The 27,700-nt window shown below is 37.7% G+C and overlaps 1 protein-coding gene across 5 annotated transcripts in view; it reads right to left on the bottom strand.

Annotated features, from left to right (window-relative positions):
• WWP1 (WW domain containing E3 ubiquitin protein ligase 1) overlaps positions 1-27,700 on the bottom strand; it is a 117,506-nt gene that overhangs the window by 47,457 nt on the left and 42,349 nt on the right. For 3 of the 5 annotated variants that reach the window (XM_045849381.1, XM_045849380.1, XM_045849383.1), the window contains 5 exons: positions 15,896-16,034; positions 14,953-15,077; positions 3,765-3,902; positions 3,612-3,678; positions 598-782 (listed from right to left, as the gene is read on the bottom strand). In XM_045849381.1, the coding sequence (XP_045705337.1) occupies positions 598-782; positions 3,612-3,678; positions 3,765-3,902; positions 14,953-15,077; positions 15,896-16,034 (654 nt within the window). The remainder of the gene's footprint in view (positions 1-597; positions 783-3,611; positions 3,679-3,764; positions 3,903-14,952; positions 15,078-15,895; positions 16,035-27,700) is intronic. The other 2 variants (XM_045849382.1, XM_045849384.1) reach the window with 2 other exon arrangements.

Here is a 27,700-nt window from a genome sequence, read left to right as displayed (position 1 = left end):
ATACTAAGAGATATGTTAAAGGAACCATTCATTACTGACAAATCAATGAATTCTCTTAAGTTCTTGTAGAAATATATTCCCTGTTATGAATTAGTGATTTTTTTTGTGGCATAAAGCCTAAAAATCTAGCCATCAATATTACTATTGCTATGTGAAATGTGTTGTGATCTCTAAATGAACATATTTTTGGCATACTTGCCTAAATAATCTAGAGAATTCAAAATTATTACCAAAAAATTCAGGCATTGTCATTTTAAAATTCCTAGTGCAGATCTGAGGATTAAGAAAGACTGTATACTGCCCTGGTTGGCATAGCTCAGTGGATTGAGCTCGGGCTGTGAACCAAAGTGTCGTAAGGTTCGATTTCCAGTCAGGGTGCATGCCTGGGTTGCAGGCCATGACTTCCAGCAACCGCACATTGATGTTTCTGTTTCTCTCTCTCTTTCTTCCTCCCTTCCCTCTCTAAAAATAAATAAATAAAATCTTAAAAAAAAAAAGAAAAAAAAGAAAGATTGTATACTAAGAAGAACGTAGGGACAGGCATGTAAGTGTCACTGAGTCTTCATGTACACAATGTGTCCAAACAGGCATACTTACCAGCATCACTGGCTGGCTCAGATGTGAGTGGTTTGGGAGCTGGTGTGTTTCGGGGTCTGGCAGCACCCTGAGATGGAGATGAAGGTGCACTGTCTCCATTAACTACAGGTGAACAGCATGAATTCTGCACCACAGTGCTGGAAGGTACATGGTTATCTATTCCATTTGGACCTTCAGGAGTCAACCTTCAAAAAAAAAAAATGCCTCACTTCAATGAGTTCAGTACAATTAAATAACTTTACATAAGAATTTTCTTAAGAATAGTTACTGAGTTCTTATCATTCAAGCAAACTGACAGATACAGAGAATAATGAACAAATTTATGGCATGTTTTGTAACATGGAAATCTAAATTATTTTCAGTTCTAAGTATATTCCATACTGGCAGATAAATCTATACTAAAAAATACAACTATACTAAATCAAAATGAATTCAATCCCTCAAAATAATGTTCAATTTATACATTTAATTATTTAAGTCTAAGAATATTAATCTTTATTTTAAATGCCCTGAAAGTGTCTTCAAAATGCTCATGAAACATAACAATAAATTTGAAACTATTGTAATGTTATTGAACACTGAAAAGTCTTCAAATGTTGACTGTAAATTATTTACTAAGCACTAAAATGAGTACATGATCAGAAAAAGCTAAACACTGCACCACAGTTAGAATTTATAGTATATAAATTCACTGTAAATAAACAAAACTACAACCACAAAAATCAAACATTTTAAATCTTAGTGGCAATTGACAGAGAGTGGGGTGATACTGCTTAAGTGACCAGGAGAGTTCTCCCAAATACACACGTCACTCTACCTGGTCTGCATAGAGCAGCCTCACTTTTTAAAGAAAAATATAAATCAGAACATGTCCCTTCCCTGCTTAAAATGAGATCGAGACTTCTGACCATAATCAACACAGCTTTTCAAAAACCAGCCCCTCACCCTGTCTACCGCTACAACCTATTCTCCAAGGTCCTTCTTGCTCACCTCACAGAAAGTATACTATAACAATTTTACTAAATATAAAAAGCATGCTGAAGCCTTCAAATGTTTATTAAAAACTATTATATGTGAGGCAGTAAAGTCATAAAGACTACAAGATTACTAAAAATTTAATTATTATATTCTGGAATGGGAAGAATTTATAGAACATAAGATCCACCAGAAATAAACTTGGGGTCCTAGCACTGTCATTTCCTCTGCCTCAATGCTCTTCCCTCAGAACTCTATATAAATATTTCATTTTAGCTTTTCAACTTCAGCTCTAAGGGCACTTCCTTGGAGATGGCTTCTGGACCTCTTTCTTTAAAACAGGCTCCCTTCCATCATGTCACTATAGCTCTCTCATCAGTCTCTCTGATTAGCTAATTTATTTCCTCAGTTGTTCACTATCCACCAGAATGGGAGTTCCATGGGTATAGGCATGTGTAGCATTAGGACTACTGTCTGCCATCAAACAGGCATTCATAAGTATCTGATGCATGAAGAAATGTCACACCCCCTTTCCTTGTCACCTGTGCATGTGCAGTGGGGCATGTTGAGGAAGTATGGGCAGGTAAAGTCTGACAAAAGCTCATGCCCATGAGTGATTCTTATGGATACACCCCACCCTAGCCATCCAGCAAGAAGTCCAGGTAAAGAGCCCGCCTGAAGTTCTCCTGGGCTGCAGAATTAATATTTGACGCAAAATGTGTTACTATGCAATAAACAGTAGGTTACAGACTGGTAGTGAGTCAAGCTCTTTTAAACATTTAAAATTGTATTTCAAAATAGACATGTATACAAACACATACATTTTAATGAAACTAACCATTTACCCTTTCAGTCCTTAATTTTCTCAATGTAAATTATAATATGGTTACTAAATATATTTATTTAAACCAAATATATATTCAGTGCTCTATGAGAATCATTTAATGGTATTTAAGAGTAATGATATTAATGACGGCAGATTGATAAAGGTGACATTTTGTCACATACTAGCATGCTTCTTTAAATGCAACAAGTGACTTTCACAGCAATATGTTTCCATGATTTCAGGTGTTCATTCCACTATATACGACTTATTATAAGCTTTTATTCCAATTTAAGTTACTTTAAACAGAAAGCCTCTATAAATGGTCACCAAATGTGAATGCAAGCAAGTTTTGAAATGGCAGGATGATTTCTGAGGAAAGACCACATCTTATCTTCCAGTGATCTTCAGGGAACTACAATTCTGACAGCAAGACTCTCGTTTTCCCACACAATCTGTCTCTATTTACTGATAAGTATGCCTAAATACTTGAATGGGTTTTTAAAAGCCCATTTGCAGTAAGACAGAATGAAGAAATGACATACACTACCACATGGGTGAACATCATGCTCAGTGAGACGAACCAGACAAAAAAGGTCACATATAATTACAATGATATAAAATGTCCAAAATAGGAGAATCTTTTGAAATGGAAAGCAGACCAGGGGCTGGGAGGAGGCAAGAATAGGGACAGAATACTTGTGAGACAGAGTTTCATTTTGAGGGTGATGAGAGTGTTCTCAAATCATATGGTAAGAAAGGGTACACAGCTCTGTGATTACACTAAAAGCCACTTACTGTATGTTTCAGACTATAAGAAGCACGGGTAGGAGGCTCTCCCCCATTTGGGAGGAATAATGGTTGTTAATGCTGCTAATGAGTTCTGTTTACATTTATATTGGTGAAATATTATGTTATTTATGTTATTAAATATTGTACATTTTTTGCTTCAAAAAATTTTTTCTCTAGTTTCCTCCTCTAAAACCGAGGTGTGTCTTATGGTCCGAAAAATATGAAGTGTCCACTTTAACAGGGTGGATTTTATGGTGTATTTATTTTATCTCAATAGAGCTGGTTTTTTAAACTACTTCCTCAGGAATTCAATCCAAATGACATGTTTTAAATTCTATGATAAACTCTAGGGTTAAAATTAAAAACTATATATATAGGAAATGTTACATTACTTTGCCACAATCACTAAAATTTGATATTCTACCTGTTCGTTGTCCTGGCTGATGGCTCTCCATTTTCATGTAAGGCATCACCATTTTGCTGTATTTCTACTGAATAACAAGAAAGAAAGAAACTAGGTTTTTATATACTTCCTGATGATTTCTTCCTAATTTTTAAAAACACACAGTTAGCTTACTGGTTGGAGGTGAGTTGCAGCTTGTTAGATTTTCTGGCTCAATCACCAATCCATCCAGCACAACCATTAATTCACCAGTTTGCACTATGCCATTCTTGTTTTCCAAGGAAAGCTTTAATTGTTCTTTCACTCTTTCCACTAGAAAAAAAAATCCTAATTTAAAAGCTTCTGCCACATACAAAAAATGTTTTAGAAATCAAAACTACGTATAAAGAATGACTCTAACTCAGTACTTAACTGCATGTGGAAGGGGATACTTTCTGTTTCTGTCTGTGGGCCCCTCTGCTACACCAGAGCTGCTCTCTCCCACACCTTCCTCGCCCCCCACCACATGCTTCCAGTAACACTGTTAGTTTCCCCTTTGCACAGCATAAACTTCAAGAGGCATAAATGTACCTAGGTAACAAGAATAGCAATCATCTCAACAGGCTCTTCAGCCCAGGGTACCACACAGAAAAACCTGTGGTTGAAGCAAATTTCTGTGTGAGAATCAGTTTGGTTACTAATTCTACTCTGCTACTTGTAGATGCACTTTGAGTTAGTAGTCAAACTATTTTGAATCTCAGTTTCTTCAGCATAAAATAGCAATAATAAGAGCATCAAACTAAAGGGATTATTACCACAGGTGCACATGCAACACCACACAAAACGCTCATACTCGTATCTGACACAGAAAGCACTCACTAAATGGTTAATTCTGTGAAAAGTTTTCTTTTATATATGCAAGGCCAAACATTCCCTTCCTATTATTAAGATATCGAGTTCTTAAACTCAAGGTCATTTTGTTTCAACTTGTTCTATTCTCCAGAATGTAAAACAGTTAACAATAAAAGAAAACCTTATAGAATATGTATTGCAAATATCTGTGCCACCATATACCTCATGTCCACATCACAAAAATAACAAAAATAGTAAGTAGGAGAAATGCAAAAGCAGGCATTTCAGCTTTATCTAGACTAACAATATTATATCTGGAGAAAACTATACTGACTCCATTTCTATTTCACTCTTGTCATCTCTCTCCACTCAAAGTATCTGCAATTTGGAGAGTTAGCTTATTGTTCCTAAAACATACAGATTCTTAAAGAACAGCCTTTCAAAATCCCTTTAGTCTAGCTTAGTGTAGCTTTCTTAGTGGTGATTTCTGTCATTTTTTTAAAAGATTTTATTTATTTTTAGAGAGGGAAGGAAAGGAGATAGAGAGAGAGAAACATCAATGTGCGGTTGCTGGGGGCTGTGGCCTGCAACCCAGGCATGTACCCTGACTGGAATCGAACCTGTGACACTTTGGTTCACAGCCCGAGCTCAATCCACTGAGCTATGCCAGCCAGGGCTAATTTCTGTAATTTTAATCTGTAGTATTTGCATTCTCATTCTTCAGAGAGCTGATGGGCATGCAATTTCACATTGATAATGACCTTCTCTCAACTCTTTGAAGATATTTTCCCACTACTTTCTCCTATTACGGCTAATTCTGTAATTCTAGTTTATAAATGTTTGCAAATGCCTATTTTTCCCTAGTGCTGTTTTTTTTTTTTTTGTCTTTGGGGTCATGCACTGCACTGGGTTGTGTCTAAGTATGACTTCCTCTTTATCACCCTTCTTGGGATAGTATGGATCTGCAAATTCACATTTTTCATCAATATTCAAAAACTTACAGTCAACTTAGAGTCAAAGTGGAGGTGCAGGTAGATATACTTTGCCTCCTTGCATAACCAAAAGAAGGGCAACAACAAATTTAAAGACAAAAAATAACCAGAAAGCAGCACCGTAGTATGCCCTGCCCTGGTGAATACCTAAGGCTCTGCCCCTTACTACTTAACAGGCAAGTCCAGACAAAAAATGTGGCCCAAATGAAAAAAAAAAAAAACAACAAAAAAAACACACAAAAAAACAGATCAATGCTCCAGAAAAAATACAACTAAGTGATGAAGAGATAGCCATCCTATTACACGTATAGTTCAAAACACTGGTAATCAGGATGCTCACAGAATTGGTTCAGTAAATAGTCACAAAATAGAGGAAGAAGTGAAAGCTATGAAAAGTGAAATAAAGGAACTGTACAGGGAACCAACAGTGATGGGAAGGAAACCAGGACTCAAATCAATGATTTGAGGAAGGAAGAAACAAACATTCAAAAAGAACAAAATGAAGAAACAAGAATTCAAAAAAGTGAAGACAGGCTTAGGAACCTCCAGGACAACTTTAAATGTTCCAACATCCAAATCATAGGGGTGCCAGAAGGAGAAGAAGAAGAGCAAGAAATTGAGAACTTATTTGAAAACAAAATGAAGGAGAACTCCCCCAATCTTGGCAAAGGAAACAGACTTCTAGGAAGTCCAGGAAGCTAGGAGAGTCCCAAAGAAGTTGGACTCAAGTAGGAACACACCAAGGCACATCATAATTACATTGCCCAAGATGAAAGATAAGGAGAGAACACTAAAAGCAGCAAGAGAAAAGGAGACATTTACCTGCAAAGGAGTTCCCATAAGACTACCAGCTTATTTCTCAAAATAAACCTTATAGGCAAGGGGCTGGAAAGAAGTATTCAAAGTCATGAAAGGCAAGGACCTACATCCAAAATTACTCTATCCAGCAAAACTATTATTTAGAATGGAAGGGCAGATAAAGTGCTTCCCAGATAAGGTCAAGTTAAAGGAGTTCATCATCACCAAGCCCTTATTATATGAAATATTAAAGGGACTTAACTAAGAAAAAGTAGATAAAAAATACGAACAGTAAAATAACAAACTCATACCTATCAACAACCAAACCTAAAAAAACAAAAACAAAGGCGAACTAAGCAAACAACTAGAACAGGAACAGATTCACAGAAATGGAGGTCACATGGAGGGTTATGAGTAGGGAAAGGGAGTGGGAGTGGGGAGAATGGGGGAAAAGGTACAGGAAATAAGAAGCATAAATGGTAGATACAAAATAGACAGGAGGAAGTTAAGAATAGTATGGGAAATGGAGAAGCCAAAGAACTTATATGTATGACCCATGGACATGAATTAAGGCTGCGGAATGATGGTGGGAGGGGACGTACAGGGAGGAGAGGAACAAAGGGGAGAAAAAAATGGGACAACTGTAATAGCACAATCAATAAAATATATTAAAAAAAAACCTTACAGTCATTATCTCTATACAACCTCCTCTACTCCAACCTTCACTCCGAGGGTGAGCCAACGCTGGTCCCCAGGTGGAATCTGCATTTTCTATGCATAGCCATACTCTCTCTTTTACATGTTTTCTGGGGCTGCTTTTCTGCCACCAAGCAGAATGGCTGCAACAAAGACCATGCTGCCTGAAAAGCCACCCCCTATGTAACTCCCTGGACCTTTACAGAAAAGGCTGCCAACCCCTGCTACGGGGCTTCTTCTTGTAACCTGCAATCTTTGATGTAGAGTCACTCTGTGACATTCATCTAAGACTGACGTTTGGGCTTGAGCACAGTTAGGGTCTGGATCTAATTTTGCCAAGTGGGTTGAAGGCATCCCTGACTCCAAGCTGAGCTCCACTATCTGGCTGTCAGCCAAAAAGCTCAGTATCTTGAAGGCTGTTAGCAGCATTGTCCACAATTCTAACTCTAGTTTATAAGGCTTTCATTGTTTTTTGGGGGGGAGGGGTTGGGAGGGTAGGAGGTCTTTGAAGACCACCCCAACCTCTGCAAAAATCATCACTGCTACAAAAACTTGCTCTGTCCAGAACCTGACTGCACTGTAGGCTGGGGAAGGAGTGTTGACATCATTCAGTATCTCACAATTCTGAGCATGAACACTGGGGTCTAGCATTTTTGAATCATAAAATGGGGGGACTGCCACATAAATAATTCTCATCTACACATGTATGTGTATAGGGGGAATTCTATTACAGTAGAAACAAGCCAACTCAGACTTCATCCACTGGACAGGTGAGTGCCTTGTGCTCAGAGGCTGTACTTGGAAAAGCAGTATGAATCTTCCTAACGTAGGCTCCTGACACTCCCCACTCATTTCTTCCAATGGACCGAACACCAGAATTGGGGCGGCATGAGGGGCAGGGCACAGGTCCTATCTCCCCCTACTGCAGCCTCCAATACAGCAGAGACTGTCCATCTCATTCAGTGATACACCCTCAGTCTCTGACAGAACAGAGGTGCTTAATAAGCATTGAAAATAAATTACAAAGATAGTGCTGTCTTCTGGGAACTATAAGGTAGAAGCTACCTCTTCCTACCTGCTAAAAATTCTCCCTCAGTTTTAATAGGACAGAACAGTCAGAGTCTGAGGAGCCAAGCATAAAACTAGACCATTTAGCCTATAATCAAGAATCTGTCAAAAACATACATGCTTTCTCTCCCCACAGAAAACAAGTCTTCAAAAACCTTTGTTTTAAAAGGATATCACCAATTTAAAATAATTTAGCTCACAGTCACATTTTGAACCTACTTTTAAAAACCACTTGAATATATACCTATTGCTGTGTAACAAATTATCCTACAATTTAGTCACTTAAAATGACAATAACCGCATATTATTATTCATAATTTCTGCTCTCCAGGAACTTTGGAGAGGCTAGTAAGTAACCTATACACAAAGCTGGCAAGTTGGTGCTGACACAGCTGAGAAGCACCACAGTCCTCCCCATCTGGCTTCTCCATAGTGTCTTTACAATGTTTCCCGCTGAGTGAGGAACCCAGGAGATCCAGAAAGAAGCCGAACTGTCTTCTGGGACCAAGCCCTGGAGCCCTATGCCATCACTTCTGCCATATCCTACTGTTACACAGACCACATGAAGGAGTGACCAGAAGTAGGAGTTCTGGGGGTCACTTTGGAAGCTGGCCAACACACACATAAATATGATAGTAACAGACTCAGAAACAAAACAAGTGAAGCAGTAGGCCACAGATCCTGTAAGTCACAGATAGTCCCAAGAATAAAGCAGGCTTTCTCATCCAGATCTTCCCAGCATGTCACACTACGGGTCACTGTGCACCAATTCACAGACAAAATTAGGTTTCCATACCTATCAGGTAGTAAGACAAATTTCAGAATTTGTAAAAGAACTTAGAATAGAAGCAACAAATATGTAAGAATAAAACAGGGAACTATCTAAAATAGAATTGGAAAGGATTTTTGAACATAACAACAATGGAAGATGAATTAACTTTTATGACAAAAATATTAAACATCTATAAATCAAAAATGAGGATAAAAAATCAAGAGGCAAATGATTAACAGAGGTGAGAAGAGCTTTTATAGTAAGAAAAAAGGAACCAAAAGAAAAATGTGCAAAGAATAAGACAATCATGAATGATGAAAGAAAAATGAAAAACAAACATCTGATTTTATTAATACTGAAAAATGCTTTGATAAAAAATCTTCATAATGTTTATCTGTTAGTGTGGCAAATATTAGTGTGGGCACTCTCATATGCCACATGTGTACAGATTAGGAGGACCTTTGAGGAAGGACAGCCAGGCACAGCCAGAGGCTTACAACTGCCCATTCCCTTTGACCTAATAATTTCCATCCTAAAAATCTTTCTAAATAAGAAAAATGCACTTATATCACTGAATATAAAAATATCATTTGTTCTAAACCTCAGCTTTAAAATGTCTTAGTTTGTGCTGATTATAAGTAAATTTTTAAAAAGATAACTTGAGACTTAGTAAACTAAACAAATAACTAGTATTAGCTAAGTAAATAAGGCTAAAATAAATTTTTACATAAAATTAAATTTGACTATGCTCTGTCCTCCAACACAAAGGACACATTTCTCTCATGTTTCGCTACTTCAATGTAAGAGAGAAAGTTCAAGTTTAAGTGAGCTTAATGAATTTCAACATGTTTTTCCTTGGTACAAACTAAGTTGGTTCTTCTGCCACCATAAAAAATTTCACTATAACTCAGTGTCTGAACTCTAGCCGTTCCACTCCTCTTCAGAGTGTTTGAAGTGGCTCTCCAGCAGTCTCAAAATTGAAATACAAAATGCAGCTCTGTATACATGCCAGCGTAGGGACTTAGAGCAGTAGGGACTTACTGCTCTTACACCTTTCACCCATGAACAGAGTAACCAAGATTCTCTCCTTGCCCTAGCTCAAGCCAGGCTCCTCTGAGCCCTCTTTTCATAAACAGGCCTCCACTTGGTGCACAAATAATTAAGAGATATGAACAAACACTAGCAGAGTTTCTACCAACTCCAGGCTGTTAGCATCCCCATGATAACCCTAGCCCCACTCAAACTGCCTTCTGGAGAAAGCTCAGGGCTGGCAAAGACCTGACTGCTCATTCCAGTCCACACCCGTGATAGGCCCAAACATCTTTAATTAGGGCTTTATTGCAAAGGGCTTGATGGCAAGGGTGAATCCCTCCTCTGTCCTGAGATGAATTTGTACCTCCTCCAGGTGTTCTTCTCAAGGACTCAGAAGCCACTGCTCTGACATGTTGTCATCAGGAAGGCCAGGGCCTCTGTCTCCCTATCTCTGTGGGAGGACAAAAACTAACTATGGGACAGAGTTGGCTAAACTGCATTTACACCAATCAACCCTTTCTGCAGTTTCACTTTTCTGACTCATCCTAATTCCACTTGCCCCTCCCTACTTCCTTGTTTTCCCTTTGAAATGTACAGTAAGTTCTGTACAAAGTGGAACCACCCCCACCCCCCCCCACCCCCCGGCCGCCTTACTGCAATCGTCAAGTACTGATTAAAATCTGTCCTTACCAATTCAACTAGTGTGTCTGGCTTTAATTATCTTTGATAATACATGAAGTTTTCATTTGCAATTTAAGAACTAGTAGAGTTGAGAGGGAAATATATATCTCAGACATTAGTGTCTGTCTAATCATGGTGACAAAAAGAAAATTAAAAATACCACACATATCTGCAGAGCCAATTAAAGAACTTCCATAATTCAGAATGGTGTTCATGTGATCTGAACATATAACAAGGTTCACAGAGGTACAGATGAAGGCTTAAACCCACCAGTGTTCTTAGACAATATATCAGAGGGCTGTCTGAGCAAAGGCTCTGGACACCATCTGATCAGTCTTATTCCTGAAGCAAGTGATGGTGCAGGACAGAAGCTCACTGGGATTGAAAGTGAAGAGGGAGAGAGTCTTAAGCTACATGGGAATTTTCAAGGGAAATACAGATGTTTTATGTTGGGTCAGAAATTAGCCTCATACATTTGAAGTGGAACAATAACACTGACAACGGCAAATACATTTTTTATCCTCCCTGAGGACATGCTTATTGATTTTAGAGAGATAGGAATGGAGAGGAAGAGAGAGGGAGAGAAACATCAATTGGTTGCCTCCTGTACTCATCCCCAACCCAGGGACGAAACTCTCAACCAAGATATGTGCCCTAACTGGAAATCGAACCTGCAACCTTTCAGTTTATGGGAAGATACTTCCAACCAACTGAGCCACACCAGCCAGGGCTGCAAATACATTTTTTTTTCCTTTTTTAGTACTTTTTGTTTCTTTTTATTTTAATCATTGCAAATACATTTTGATATGGGAGACTGCTGAGTTCGTATCACGGGGTGGGGGGTGAGGGGTGTGATCAGAAACTGTGTACTCTTTATTTTTTCTGTTTCTTCCTAAAACTCAATCAATGTTTATTTAATGAAGAAACATCCTTTATCTAAGGAAGTTAAAATACAATTAATCTTACAGGCTTCTAACTTTTCTCAAGTTATCAGAGCATGTAACAGGTAGAAGACGTAACTTCTGGGAAGACAGGAAGCTTTGAACCAAGCATATCAAAAACATCCCAAAACAACGCATTTTTATTTTAAAAAATCGTAAGTAATTAGAAATAAGAAGATAAGCTTTATAGGCTGTTAACTAATGGAAAAATAAAGGTAAACATCAACTAAGTTCTGATTAAAAGATTGCAGAGGTCAAAAGAATAAATTATTAAGTTGCATGAAAAAACTTAAGAGCTTAGGTGAAGGAAATTAGATTTATTGATTAATATGCGCTATGAGGACATATAAATGGAATGTCTTGGGAAAAACTAGAAACATAATGGTAAATATCAAAACTTAAAAACAACATTGGAGGCAACAAAGAAAGGAGTTACCAGGAAAACTGACCAAGCAAACATGTAACACAGATGTTACACCCAAGAAAAAAGACACCATGATTATATAATATGAATTCGGAGCCTAAAGAAATACAAGCGATAAATGGCAAGAATCACAATGAGAGAGAAACTTAAAAAGGTCTAAATTTAGAATTTTTCCTAAAACAAAGCACAGATTTCATACTAGCAATTAATGAAGCACACTGAGGACTTCCAGAATTGACCCTTAGAATATTGTAAAAAATTAAAATTCCACAAAAGAAAGACAAAATAAGCAAGCACAAAGAAAGAAAAGCTGTTTAAAAAAACAGGAATAAATTCTGATTTTGAAACTCAAACATAGTAAAAAAAAGTTGCAGGCTGCATGGGTCCAGTATGGTAGCCACTAGTACCCACATGTGGCTACTCACATTGAAATTAATTTAAATAAAATAAAATTTAAAATTAAGCTCTTTAGTTACACTAACCACATTTCAAATGCTCAACTGTTCCATGTGGCTAGTGACTATCATATTGGACAGCACAAATATATAACAGCCACCATCACAAAGTTCTATTGAACAGCAACTTCTAGAGAATTGTGCTAATGAAGTTACCTTTTCATTCTGAAGACATCATAAAAATAAATTACATAGAAATCTAACACATCAAAAGAATGTGTAAATAAAATTCAACAGCACTGGGATCACATAAGAATAAATTTAACATTAGAAGTCAAGGTTCTAGTCAGGATAAGTGGCAATGGAAGGCATAGTCTGTTATTATACTGTCTTTTGTAACTCCCTTCTGTCCTCTTCATAAGATTCTTTCTATTTCATCTTTACTTAAGTGGTTCTAATATAAGTATTGGTCCCATATAGGACAAAAATCTTACAGAGAGCATCACTACTAATGAAAAAATGAGATAAGAAAAGCCATTTTAGGTAAATACAACAACCATAAAAAAATAGTTTAGGATGAGAGAAATCTGGATTATTATATATAGGAAAAAACTCCACCCCTATTAACAGAAAGATATTCAAAGTTTCTTCTGTTACAGAAACTTATTACAATTAATTTGTTTTATGTTTTTACTTGTGAAATTGTTTCATATATCCCCACCCTATTCCAAAAAGGATTTAGCATACTTAAATAAATTTATGTTGAAAGATAAGGGTTTAGAAAAAGTTATATTCCAATAGTATTTAGACAAAGATACTGGGTCCAGCCCAGAGCCTGCACGCCAAGTCACTGTCAAGACAAAGGGTGGGGGCTGCTAAGTAAGTAAAACAGCCAAATCATCCATGATCAGAAAAATTAGGCCCTGGCTGGCGTAGCGCAATGGATTGAGCGCGGGCTGTGAACCAAAGTGTCACAGGTTCGATTCCCCGTCAGGGCACATGCCTGGGTTGCAGGCCATGGCCCCCAGCAACCGCACATTGATGTTTCTCCCTCCCCCTTTCTCCCTCCCTTCCCTCTCTAAAAATAAATAAATAAAATCTAAAAAAATTAAAAATAAAGAAAAAAGAAAAAAAAAGAAAAATTAGTACCATGAAAAACCAGGGTAGCAACAGAAGGAAATTAACTTATGTGTATTTTTATAGCCTTCTCCATAATTTCATGTATATTAAAGAATTAAACATAAAAGCACACTAAATAGATGCATAATTACTGAAAATACTAAGAAGCTGATAGGACAGCACACTCAGAAGATAATGAGAAGGCAAGCTCGGACAAAGCAGGCCAAGTACTGAGCTGTAAGCAGGAAATCAGACAAACCAAATTAATAGTTTACAAGGTGTGGAAACCAGGAGTTGGACCTGATCTTGTAGCCAAGTGGTTTTCACACTGGTTTGAGAAACAGGGTTCCACAGAAGTTAATTCAGGAACTGTTGCGGGTGTAAGAGCAAGGGCATGTGAGTGTGTGCATGCATGTGCTTGTGTGTCCAATGTTGCTCTGTGTTTCATATACAGTCAGATTTCACTGTAAGATTTCATCCGAACTTATGCAAACCTTTGGCTGTTGATAGTGAAAAGCACTGAAAAACATAGATGAGTAAAATAGTCTCTACTTTCAAGCTGATTATGAATTCCATTGTCTGTGATTCAGTTTTATAAATGTCATCTTCAATTCCTGTAACAACAGTCTCTACTGTGACCACGCCATGTCCCTGCATACTAAAATTACCCTAGAATATCAAGGCCCCACAAATATTCCTCTGGTTTCAGTTACCTCCTCCATATTGTAATCCATCTCTGAAGACTTTATCCTGTCTGCTATTCATTCATACCACCAATGTTTTTAAGTGTCTTGCCAGAAACTACACTGGCACTCTACAGGCACATTAGATCCAAGTGCTGTTCTCTGTTTGTTTACTCCCTCTCAGAACATTCCTCTCCAACTTCATCCCTAAAAACCTATTCTCTGTAAAGAGGCATGGAACACACGGTACAGAACACCCCCGCACTGGAGCACTCAGTACACGTAGACTCTATTCATGCAAGTGACAATTAACTATTGAACATATTCTGAATATAACACCTCAAAAACATAATACCTTTTTATTAATAACTTGTACCCCTAGACCAGTAAGTAAATTCTTATTTGACAGTGGGGACAAATGAATATGAAAACACTAGTTGTCATGTTTTCATTGGTTGCTTCTTTTTAGAAATAAATCCCACAACACCCTCCAAACTGAACTAGAGCTCATTCAACTGATTCCTAACTAAAGCTAAAACCTAAGTGCTAAGCTAAGGCTGAATGAAAGGCAGCCAAGAATTTGATCAATTAAAAGTGTATTTTTATTCTGTAAGGCTGTCTGTTAGTCATATTAATTTTCTATTACTTCTGATCAAAATCAAGCACCAAGGAATCAGAAACACTGTGCTAGTCATAACTCTACAAGTATTTGTATTCTTGAGCAAGTCATGAATGACCATCATCATTTTGTAAATTTGTAGATGGAGAAGGCTACAGTAAATATTTCTCATTTCAAAGAACACTATAATTACAGACAATAACTGGCATTTTCACTGATAAACACACAACTGTACTTTTATTTTTGGGTTTCAGGATACTTTCAAAGTGTCTTAAATAAATTTTAAACAAAGGTTAGAACAAAAAACTTACACTTTCTGTTGTGTGTTAACAGAGCCTGTTTCAGATCTATTGTTGCTCTTCCTAATAAAGCATCTGCTTTCAAAGTGTGATGACTCCAAACACGAAATTCCAATGTGGTCTGAGGGGTCACATTTCTGTAGGGGTGAAATTATAACAAAAATATAGAATGATATACCATTATTCTAACTGCTAATTCCTATTAGTGCATTTACTTCAATTATTTTTTAAAACCATGATTCAGTTTATTTGAGGAAAAATGTTGTATGTACAATAAACTATTTGAGTCATTAGGATTTTAACAGCTAGGTAAGAATTTTTGTAGTCAGTGAACCAAAACACCAGCAATACATAAATGATATGAGATTTCATCATACTTATTTCCATTTGAAAAAATTTCTAAAGATTTAAGATAATTGATGGCATTGATTATAATACACAAATTTATAACACTATATTTCAGAAATACCAAAATTAAGAATAATTCATTTTCTGTCGTTATTTATTTTTATAAGATGGGAAGAGAAAATATGGCTACCTGGAAATAATGTACTCTATAAAGCAAAAGCAAGGATTATTATGCCTCCTCTGTCAAGGGAAGGAAATTAACTGACAATTTTTTTATATACTTTTAAATCAGGGGTATCAAACTCATTTTCACTGGGGGCTACATCAGCCTCATGGTTGCCTTCAAGGGGCCAAATGTAATTTCAACTCCGTAACAGTTAAGGAGTAGTTACATTTATACAGTCCGAAAATTATTTCATCCCTTGAAGGCAACTGTGAGATGCAGCCCCCAGTGAAAATGAATTTGACACCCCTGATTTAACGGTCTATTCATAATGGAAAATGGCAGTCACTATTACGAAGTTTCCCTATAAAATAATAATTATTTAAAAAATTACAAGAAGCATATTTCCTTTTGAAGATTTTTATTTTTTTATGAAGTACTTACATGGTTAGCTGTTCATCCCATTTTGGGTTAGAAGAACTATTGGATTTTGCTGTTTTCTTAATTTCTCCATCTACTACTACTTCTGTATATATTGCTGTTCCAAACCAGTTCTTTTTTCTTTTTAGTTTGGCACTAGAAACTAACAGAAATATGATAATCATGAGTGAATATATGAAGCCAGGAAGCAGTATAATAAATCAATAAAAATTGAACTGTGCAGCTTTTGCAACTCAAACTCTTTCCATTAAAAAATAAAAATAAAACACTATTACAAAATATAATGCCTAAGAACCATTTGAAATAAAATTCAAAAACATTTTTGATTCCCTGGCTTGTGTGGCTCTGTGGATTGAATGGCAGCCTATGAAACAAAGGATGCCAGTTCAATTCCCAGGCACGGTACATGCCTGGTTGCTGGCCAGGTCCCCATTAGGGTGCACACACAAAAGACAACCACACATTGATGTTTCCCTCCTCTTTCTCCCTCTCTGCCCCTCTCTCTAATGATATATTTTAAAACTTTTTAGAAAAAGAACTCATTTATGAATTAAAATTCAAAAATTCAAAAAGTGTTATTGGAATATAATTCACATACCAAATAGTTCACTTGTTTCAAGCATACAATTCAATTTTGCCTGTACAACCATACCACAATAGATTTTTAAAAACAGTCACTGCCCACAAAAGACACCCCATACCATTAATGGTCACCTCCCTCCTTCCTTCCAATACCTCCCAATTCCCCCATCCCAGTTTTAGGGAACTACAGTTGACCCTTCAACAATACAAGTTTAAATTTGGACATGTCTACTTATCCACAGCTTTTTCTTTTTAACATTCTATTGATTATGCTATTACAGTTGTCCCATTTACCCCCCTTCACTCCCCTCCCCCCGGCACACCCCCTCCCACCCACATTACCCCCCTTTAGTTCATGTCCATGTGTCGTAAGTTCTTTAGCTTCTACATTTCCCAATTATTCTTACCCTCCCCCTGTCTATTTTCTACCTACTGTCTATGCTACTTATTCTGTTACCTTTTCCCCCTCCCTCCTCCTTCCACTCCCCTGTTGCTATCCCTCCATGTGATCTCCATTTCTGTGATCTGTTCCTGTTCTAGTTGTTTGCTTAGTTTGTTTTTGTTTTAGGTATGGTTGTTACTAACTGTGAGTTTGATGTCTTTTTACTGTACATGGTTTTTATCCTCTTTTTCTTAGATAAATCCCTTTAACATTTCATATAATAAGGGCTTGGTGATGATGAACTCCTTAAACTTGACCTTATCTGAGAAGCACTTTACCTGCCCTTCCATTCTAAATGAAGCTTTACTGGATAGAGCAATCTTGAATGTAGGTCCTTGCCTTTCATGACTTGGAATACTTCTTTCCAGCCCCTTCTTGCCAGAAAGGTCTCTTTTGAGAAATCAGCTGACAGTCTAATGGGATCTCCTTTGTAGGTGACTGTCCTCTTATCTCTTGATGCTTCTAGAATTCTCTCCATTTTAATCTTGGCTAATGTAATTACAATGTGCCTTGGTGTGTTCCTCCTTGGGTCCAACTTCTTTGGGACTCTCTGAGCTTCCTGGACTTCCTGGAAGTCTATTTCCTTTGCCAGATTGGGGAAGTCCTTTATTATTTGTTCAAATAACTTTTCCACTTGTTGCTCTTCCTCTTCTCCTTCTGGTACCCCTATAATTCGGATGTTGGAACGTTTCAAGATGTCCTGAAGGTTCCTAAGCCTTTCCTCATTTTTTTGAATTCTTATTTCTTCATTCTTTTCTGATTGTATGTTTTTTTCTTCCTTCTGGTCCCCTCCATTGATTTGAGACCCAGTTTTCTTTCCATCACTATTGGTTCCCTGTGCATTTTTCTTCATTTGACTTAGTGTAGCCTTCATTTTTTCATCTAATTTGTAACCATAATCAATTCTGTGAGCATCCTGATCACCAGTGCTTTGAACTGTGTACCTGATAGGTTGGCTATCTCTTAGTCACTTAAAAGTATTGGCTCTGGGGTTTTGATTTGTTCTTGTGTTTGAGCCTTTTCTTTGGGGGTGGGGGGGTCTAGTCACTGCTGTTACATAGTGAGGGGCGAAGCCTTAGGTATTGACCAGGGCAGGGCAACCCAGTTGCTGGACTGTGATCCTGTATATGGGGGCAGGGTCAGAGAGGGAACAATGGCACTTGCTCCAATCTCAGTCGGATTGCAGTCCCATCTGCTGCTTCCCACAAGCAAACTGGGCCCTTCTGGTGCTGTTCCTGGATGGGTGGGCTTGTGTGCATTTTAGGACCCTGTGGGTCTCTCTAATGAACTCTCCTATGAGGCGGGGAGTCTCTCCTGGCACGTCACCCTCCACAACTGTTTTCAATCAGTGCTTTTAGCCTTTATTTCCCAGTGCTGGGGCCCTGGATTGTGTGGTCTGTCTCGCTGCCCATTTTCACCAGGTTTATCTGCACGAATGTGTGGCTGCAGCCAGCCAGCTGCCTTGTGTGCCTCACTGTGTCTCCTCACTGCCTCCCCGCACCCGTGCCAGAGGTCTGCCACCGGGGTCTGCCAGCCACCGCTTTTTCCTGCCATGACCCCTCTCCACAGGCTGCCAAGTCTGCCTCTCTTACCGGTCTGGATGAATGGCTGTCAGGACTTCTGTACAGTTCAACTTTCTGTCTGTTCTGGTTGTTTTTTTGTTTCTAAATTTTTGTTGTTCTTAATTTTGGTTGTGCAAGGAAGCACAGTGTGTCCACCTACACCTCAATCTTGGCCGGACCATATTTTTTTTTTCAATAAACACATAAAGTACTGTAAATGTATTTTCTCTCCCTTGTGATTTTAACTTTCTTCTCTCTAGCTTATTGTTGTAGGAATATAGTATATAATACAAATGGCATACAAAATATGTGTTAAAAACCTGTGGTAAGGTTCTGGTCTACAGTTGGCTATGAGTAAAGTTTTTGGGAAGTCAAAAGCTATGCTTAGATTTTCAACTATGCAGAAGATCAGTGCTCACAACCCTCAAATTTGTCAAGGATTAACTATAGTAACCTTTTTCTTATTTTCTTTTTTGTCTTTTTAAAATTTTTTTTTGTTATTATTCAAGTACACCTGTCTCTATTTCCCTGAGTACTCTCCCCAACCCAGCCATCGCTACCTCTCACCATCAATCCTACCCCTCCTTGGTTTTGTCCATGTTTCCTTTACACGTGTTCCTGAAAACCCTTCACCCTTCCCCCATCATTATCCCCTCCCAGCTACCCCTCTCGTTACAGTCAATTTGTTCTTAATTTCAATGAATCTGGTTATATTTTGCTTGCTTGTTTGTTTTGCTGAGTAGGTTCCACTTATAGTGAGATCACATGGTAATTATATTTCACCACTTGGCTTACTTCACTTAGCATAATGCTTTCCAGACCCATCCACGCTCTCACAAAGGGAAGGAGGCTCCATCTACCTTTCTACTGCATAATATCCCATCGTGTAAATGTACCACAATTTTTGATCCACTAATTTACTAATGTGCTCTTAGGCTGCTTCCAGCACTTGGCTATTGACAATTGCATTGCTATGAACATTAGGGTGCATAGGTTCTTCTGAACTGATGTTTCTGGATTTTTAAGACTATAGTACCAGCAGTGAAACTGCTGGGTCAAAAGGCAGTATCATTTTCAGTTTTCTGAAGAAATTCCATACTGTTTTCCATAGTGGCTGCACCAGTCTGCATTCCCACCAACAGTGTACCAGGGTTCCCTTTTCTCCACAATCTTACCAGCACTTGTTGTTTGTTGATTTGGTTATGATGGCCATTTTAAGTGGTATGAAGTGGTATCTCACTGTGGTTTTAATTTGCATATCCCTGATGGCTAGTGATGCTGAATATCCTTTCATATGTCTCTGGACCCTCTGTATGTCCCCCTAGAAGTGTCTGTTCAGGTGCTTTGGCCATTTTTAAATTGGACTCTTTGCCTTCCTGGAGTGGAGGCGTGTGAGTGCTTTTTATATTTTGGAGATCAAACCCTTGTTTGAGGTATCATTGGCAAATTATGTTTTCTCATACAATTGGTTCCCTTTTCATTCTGCTGATGTCTTCTTTAGTCATAGAGGAGCTTTTAATTTAGATGAAGTCTCATTTGTTTATTCACTTCTTTATACTCTTTGCTCTAGGGGACATATTGGTGAAAATATTGCTGCATGGAATATCTGAGACTTTCCTACCTATGTTCTCTAGGACTTTTATGGTGTCATGACTTATATTTAAGTCTTTTATCCATCTTGAATTTATTTTTGTGTATGGTGTAAGTTGATGGTCAAGTTTTATTTTTTTGCATGTAGTTGTCCAGATCACCGAACACCACTTGTTGAAGATGTGAAGACGCAATTTTTACTACATTTTATGCTTCTGCCTCCTTGGTCAAATGTTAATTGACCAAAGAGACATGGGTTTATTTCTGGGTTCTCTAGTCTATTCCATTAATCTCTGTGTCTCTTCCTATGTCAGTACCAGGCTGTTTTCATTACAATGGCCTTGTAATACAATTTGATGTCAGGTATTGTGTTCACTCCTAAATTTTGTTGTCCTTAATTTATTCTTCCTCTCAAAATTGCTGTGGCTATTTGGGGTTGTTCATGATTCCCCAAATTTTTGAAATGTTTGTTCTGTATCTGTGAAATATGTCATTGGTATTTTAATAGTGATAGCATTGAATCCATAAATTTCTTTGGGTAGTATGGACGCTTTGACGTTAATCTTCCAATCCATGAACATGGTATATGCTTCCATTTGTTTGTGTCTTCCTTAATTTCTTTCTTCAGGGTTATGTAGTTTTCTGAGTACAGGACTTTTACCTCCTTGGTTAGGTTTTATTCCTAGGTTTTCCTTAGGTGTTTCTTGTTCACTTTGTATCCTGCTGTTTTTCCAAATTCACTTATTAGGTTGAGTAGTTTTTTTGTGAAATCTATAGGATTGTCTGTGTACAGTATCATGTAATCTGCAAATAACAACAGTTTTGCTTCCTCCTTTCCAATTTGGATATGTTTTATTTCTTTTTCTTGTCTGACCACTGTGGCTAGGAATTCCAATACTATTTTGAATAGAAGTGGTGAAAGCCGACATACCTGTCTTATTCCTGATCTTTGCGGGAAAGCTTTTAGCTTTTACCCATGGAGTATGATGTTGGCATTGGTCTTTCATATATGGCCTTTATTATTTTGAGGTATGCTCCCTCTATTCCCACTTTGCTGAGTGTTTTTATTTTAAAAAGGCACTGCACCTTATCAAATGCTTTTTCTGCATCTATTCAGGTGATTTTTGCCTTTCCATTTGTTTATGTGGTGCATTACGGTTATTGATTTGTGAGTATTGTACCATCTTTGCATCCCTGAGATGAATCCCACTTGATCATGGTGTATGATCTTTTTAATGTATTGCTGGATGTGGTTTGTCAGTCTTTTGCTGAGGATTTAGTGTCTCTGTTCAACAATGGTATTACCTGTAGGTTTCCTTCTTTGTTGTGTCTATCTGGTTTTGGGATTAGGATAATGCTGGCCTCATAAAAAGAGCTTAAGAATCTTCCCTCTTCTTGGATTTTTTGGAATAGACTGTGAAGGATAGGACTTAATTCTTCCTTAAATGTTTTTAAAATTCTCAAGTGAAACCATCTCATCCAGGGCTTTTATGTGCCAGGAGTTTTTTTATTACTGCTTTGAGGTTGTCAGCTATTATTGGTATCTTCAGGCTTTCTGCTTCTTCTTCATTTAGTTTTGGAAAATTATACTTTTCTAAAAATTGTCCATTTCACCTAGGTTTTCAATTTTCTTGTCACATATTCTTCATAGTAATTTCTTACTTTTTTTTGTATTTCTGTGTTAGCAGCTGTAATCTCTCCTATTTCATTTCTGAATTTGATTATTTGGGTCCTCCCTCTTTTTTTCCTGATGAGTCTGTTTAAATGCTTATCTTTTCAAAGAACCAGCTCCTGAATTTATTGATCCTCATAATTGTTCTTTTAGTCTCTATGTCGTTTGATTCTGCTCTGATCTTGGTTATTTCCTTCCTTCTACTTGCTCTGGGATAGCTTTGTGGTTGTTCCATCAGTTCTTGTAGATGAAGGGTTAGGTTGTTTATTTGAAATGTTTCTATCTTTTGTAGGTGGGCCTGTGTAGCTATGAACGTCCCTCTCAGGATTGCCTTTGCTGTGTCCCATAGGTTTTGGACTGTTATGGATTTCTTTTCATTTGTTTCCAGGAAGTTTTTAATTTCTTCCTTGATCTCACTGTTTACTATTCGAAGTTAAATAGAAGTTATTCAGTCTCCATATATTTGACTTTTTTGAATTTTTTCTTTGAGGTTGGTTTCTGGTTTCAGGCCCCTGTGGTCTAAGAAAATGCCTGTTACAATATCAATATTCTTGAATCTGTTGAAGCTTGGTTTTGGCCTATCATGTAGTCTATCTTTGAAAATGTTCCACATGCATTTGAAAACAATGTGTATTTTGCTTCTTTGCACCAAAAGCTTGATATATATCAGTCAAGTTCATTTGATCTAGGTCATTGTTCAATGCTGCAATATCCTTGTTGATATATTGTTCAGAAGACGTATCCATTGTTAACAGTGGGGTGTTAAATCCCCTAGTGTAAGTGTGTTGCTGTCTACATCTTTATTGAAGTCCTTCAAGTTTTTCCTTATATATTTGGGTGCTCCTATGTTGGGTACATATATATTTACAATGTTTATGTCTTGACAGATTCTTCCCTTGAGTATTATGAAGTGTTCTTCTGGGTCTCTTTTTACGGCCCTTGTTTTAGAGTCTATTTTGTCTGATGTAAGTATTGCTACCTTGGCTTTTGTTTCCTGTCCATCTGCTTGGAATATTTGTTTCCAACCCTTCCCTTCCAGTCTGTATAGGTCTTTTGTTCTGAGATGGGTCCTTTGTGGTCAGTCTACGTGTAAGTCATGTTTTCTTATCCATTCAGCTACTCAGTATCTTTTGATTGGAGCATTTAATCCATTTTAAGATTACTGATAGGTATTTATTAATCACCATTTTACTCCCTTTGTACATATATTCCTCTCTCTCTCACACTTTTTTTCTCCCTTTTCTTAAAGCAGTCCCTTTAGCATATCTTGTAGTGCTGGTTTGTTGGAGGTGTATTCTTTCAACCTCCTTTTGTCTGGGAAACTCATTTCACCTTCCATTTTAATGGAAAGCTTTGTTGGATAGCATAGTCTTGGTTGAAGGCCTTTGTTTTTCATTACTTGTAGCATTTCCTGCCATTCCCTTCTGGCTTGCAGTGCTTCTGTTGAGAAGTCAGCTGCTGGTCTTATTGCAGCTCCCTTGTATGTTACTTCCTGTTTCTGCCTTGCTGCCTTTAAGAGTCTCTCCATCTTGGAATTTTGCCATTTTAATTATGTTCCTTGAAGTGCCTCTTTGGTTTCCTCTTGATTGGGACTCTGTGTTTCCTGGGTTTGTGTGACTTTTTCTCTCATCAAATTAGGGAAGTTTTCCATCATTACTTTTCAAACAGGTTTTCTATTCCTTGCTCCTCTTCTTCTCCTTCTGGTATCTCTATTATATAGATATTATTAGGTTTCATATTGTCTTGCAGTTCCCTTAACCCGTTTGGTCTTTTTGAGTCCTTTTCCTTATCTTGCTTTTTCTGGGAGATTTTTTCTTCCTTGTCCTCCAGCTTGCTGTTTCAATCCTCTGCTTCATTAGCCTGTTTGATTCCTTCTATTGTGTTCTTCAATTCAGAAATTGTATTCTTCATTTCTTCTTTGCTGTTGTTGATAGTTTCCCTTTCCTTTTTCATGTTGTTATAGTTTACAGTAAATTCCTCATTATTTCCCTGCAATTTTTGGTAATTCTCAGTGAGGTCAGTGAGCTTTCTTATAAGCTTTGTTTGAAGTTAATATCTGATAGTTGACTCATCTCTATTTTGTTTAGTATTTTTTTCTGAGGATTCCTTATTTCCGCACGTTTTAGGTTTGTCTTCCCATCGTTTGTGAGACTCTTCTTGTTTGCCTCTGCTTCTTAAATTGATCTCTTATGAATCCTTGAGTTTGTAGTGTGAACTATTGTAGGAAACCTGTGAGATTCAGTGGTGCAGTCTCTTTGGTCTCCTGAACTTGATGGTCTTGGGATGCCATTTATGTTGACTCTCTTGATGTAAGTGGATTTTGATTATTGTTGGGTCATTCTTTGGTGGGTCCTTCCCTCCTGCGGGTTGATTGAGGGTTACTCCACCTACCACATGTTGTATGTTGTTGTGCAGGTGCTGCCAGAACAAAACCACCAAGCTTGGGGAACAATCCCACATCTGCAAAAATATCCCCTCACCCTGCAATCTCAGTATCAACTGCAAATGAATCAGTATTAATAAGAATGTAAAGAGATAAGACTATTATAAGAAAGGAGAGAAATAAACTACAGTATAAATTCTAGTAACTTAATATGCACAATCTTGCTGGACAAGAAATGAATGTTAAAAAACTATTTGGGAAAGGAAATATTGCTAATCATGGAGAAGACCCACAGTGGGCTTTGTCTTGGTAGCCTCTAGTATTTACCACTGGTTTTCCTTTCTGGGTCTGCCTCTGGTTATGTCAGATGTTGACCCCATTAGACCTTAGGCAAGCTGCTGAGACTTTCAGGGATCTACTGTCTTTGGCTGTCTCCTTCAGTTGTTCAACTAGTCATCTGCACTCAGTAGTGAGGCATAAGTCCCACATGGAGGGGCAGAATCCCTCTTGGGATTGGGGTTATCATTTTCCTTCAGGGTGCTGCTGCCCAGAAGGGAGTCTACCAAAGCACAACGCCTGCTGCTGTATGGGGGATGACTTAGCACTGGCATCCCAGTGTCTATTCCCTCAGCTTTCTCCCCAAAGCTTCTATCACCAGTCTCTCCTCAGGCATCTCTATCCCACTCTGCCCTTCCTTTTCCAGAGCCCTGGGAAGTAGCAGCAAATGAAAATTTGTGTGCTGGCCCTTTAAACAGCTCTTTGTGTCTCCAGCCCTCCATCTCTGGCAGAGAGCAACCCTACTGCTTTTCACTGTCCATTGATATCTATGTACTTTTTGGGTTGTGGTGCTCTAGGCTGGGGGTCCTAGCTTACTGTTTAGACCCCATTCTTCTCAGGGGGATCCAACCTGCCACTTAATTATCCCTATGGCACCGCCACCTGTGGGCATCCAGCCAGTCCTCTCGAGTGTCCACCACACTCCTTACCAGTTAGCGCTGAGGTTGATTTTTCTGTCTGTCCAAGGTTATAAGACTTCTCTCTCGCTATTGTTCAGTTGTTTGTTCTGAGTGATTTCTCCACAATATAGTTGTAATTCCAGACTTAACCTTTCTTTTAATAGTTGTTTTTTCGATTGCAGTTGACATACAATATTATATTAGTTTCAGGTGTATGACATAGTGATTACATATTTACATAACTTACAAATGATCACCATCCAAACCATCACACTTATTACAATATTATTGACTATATTCCCTATATACTATATTCTACATCCCCATGAATATTTTTATAACGGGCAATTTTCACATCTTAATCCCTTCCCCTTTTTCATTCAGTCTCCAATGATCCTGCCTTCTGGAAACAATCAAAATGTTCTCTGTATCTGTGAGTTTGTGTCTATTTTCTTTGTTCGTTTGTTTTAAAGATGCCATATACCAGTGAAATCACATGGCTTTTGTCTTTCTCTGACCCATTTTACTTAGCATAATACTCCCTAGACCCATTCATGTTATTGCAGATGGAAAGATTTCATTCCTTTTTATAGATGAGTCTTATTCCATTGTATATATGATAATCACTGGACACTTCGACTGTTTCCATATCTTGGCTATTATAAATGCTTCAATGAACATAGGAGTGCATATATCTTTTTGAATTAGTTTCTGGGTTTCTTCTGATAAATACCCTGAAGTATACTTGCTGGGTCCTTCTTTGTCTCATGTTATAACCTTTGTTTTAAAGCCTATTTTGTTTGACATAAATATTACTACCCACCTTTTTTTTTTTCATTTCCAAATGAAATGCCCTTTTCCATCTCTTTACTCTCGGTCTATCCTTCAGTCTATCTTTTGATCGGAAGTGGGTATCTTGTAGGCAGCATATGTATAGGTCTTGTTTTCTTATCCATTCAGCCACCCTATGTCTTTTGACTGGAGCATTTAATCTATTTACATTTAAATTATTGATTGGTATGTAGTTATTACCATTTTATTATTGATATTCCTATTCTTCCTCCCTCTCCTCCTCCTCTAACAATACTAGTTTGGAGGTGGTGATCTTCTTCAGATTTTTCTTATCTGGGAAGCTATCTACTTCTCCTTTGACTTAAATGATAGCTTTCCTGGGTAATCTTGGTTATAGGCCCTTGCTTTTTATCACTTTGACTGTTCTGTGCCAATTCCTTCTGACCTGCAAAGTTTCTGTTGAGAAATCAGCTGACAGTCTACAGGAACTGTTTCTCTTGCTGCTTTTAAGATTCTATGTCTTTAACTTTGCCATTTTAATTATGATGTGTTTTGGTGTGGGCCTCTTTAGGTTCATCTCATTTGGGACTCTCTGTACTTCCTGGACATGTATGTTTATTTCCTTTACCAGGTTAGGGAAGTTTTCAGGCATTATTTCTTCAAATAGGTTCTCAATCCCTTGCTCTCTCTTTTCATTCTGGCACCCCTATGATGCAAATGTTACACTTGATGTTGTCCCAAAGGTTCCTTGAACTACCTCATTTTTTTCGATTCTCCCCCCCCGCCCATTTTGATTGGGTGTTTTCTGCCATCTTGATATCAGCACAAATTAAGCATTTGTGTTTTGCTTTGTAAGACTAAAGCATATTCTAGCTCTTCACTGAAAACTAGAATCTACTAACCTCACGATAATGAGTGCCATGGGCATTACACGGCATCTGCTTCTCACACTACCCGACTCCCACCCTCTTAAGGCAAATCTTATTTTTAATAGTCTAGGTACAGAGCTTATTATACACACTATTCCACACCCTTCTCTTTCACTCAACAATTCTAGCTTAGAACTTGGCTCCTACTAATATACATATTCATTTCATTAATTTCATTGTCTGCCTAGAATTCCAATGCAATAGTCCACCTGCAATAGTCTTTTGCTGTTACAATCTCTGTGTGTGTGTATATACACCCATTTATATATACTTTATAAATATATTTATCTAATATTAAAAACTATACACATATATAACACATATTACAAACTTCATATATACATTTCTTGAAGAAAAATACTATGCAGACACGTACATTGTTCATACACAAATATAAACAATATTTAACTATATGAATATATATTGTAATTATGAAAATGATACTTTACAAATTTAGACTACTGTTTATACAAACAATACCAATATCTGCAAAAAAAATTCTAGACGTAAAATTGCTGGCATAATGATCACTCCTCCTTGAATCATGTATTCCAACTAACAAGAATGATCTGAAGTCCCCAGTTAAAACCAAGACTCTTTCACGCTCTTGTAAATGTTGTTCCCTCTTCCTCTAACGCTCTGCTGCCATTCTAATTGGATATGAATTCCTGTTATTCCTACAGGAATTCAAGTGTTACCCTCTGTGAGTCCTTCTCTTACACATTCTGTACATTCATAGGCCACCTGCAATCCCAAGCAGACCTAACACACCTTCCTCTAGGTTCTCACTGTATCCAGTTAATGGTCACTCTTCACAATAACTGCCCACACAAAACAAACCTGTCCCACCACTATATATTCCTGGAGAACTAGGGCCTGTCTTTTCATATATGTAATTCC

The sequence above is a fragment of the Phyllostomus hastatus genome, unplaced genomic scaffold (assembly GCF_019186645.2).
Source record: "Phyllostomus hastatus isolate PE091 unplaced genomic scaffold, TTU_PhHast_1.1 phas_contig_65, whole genome shotgun sequence".
Classification (NCBI taxonomy): Eukaryota; Metazoa; Chordata; class Mammalia; order Chiroptera; family Phyllostomidae; genus Phyllostomus; species Phyllostomus hastatus.
This window is presented reverse-complemented; position numbering and strand designations above follow the sequence as displayed.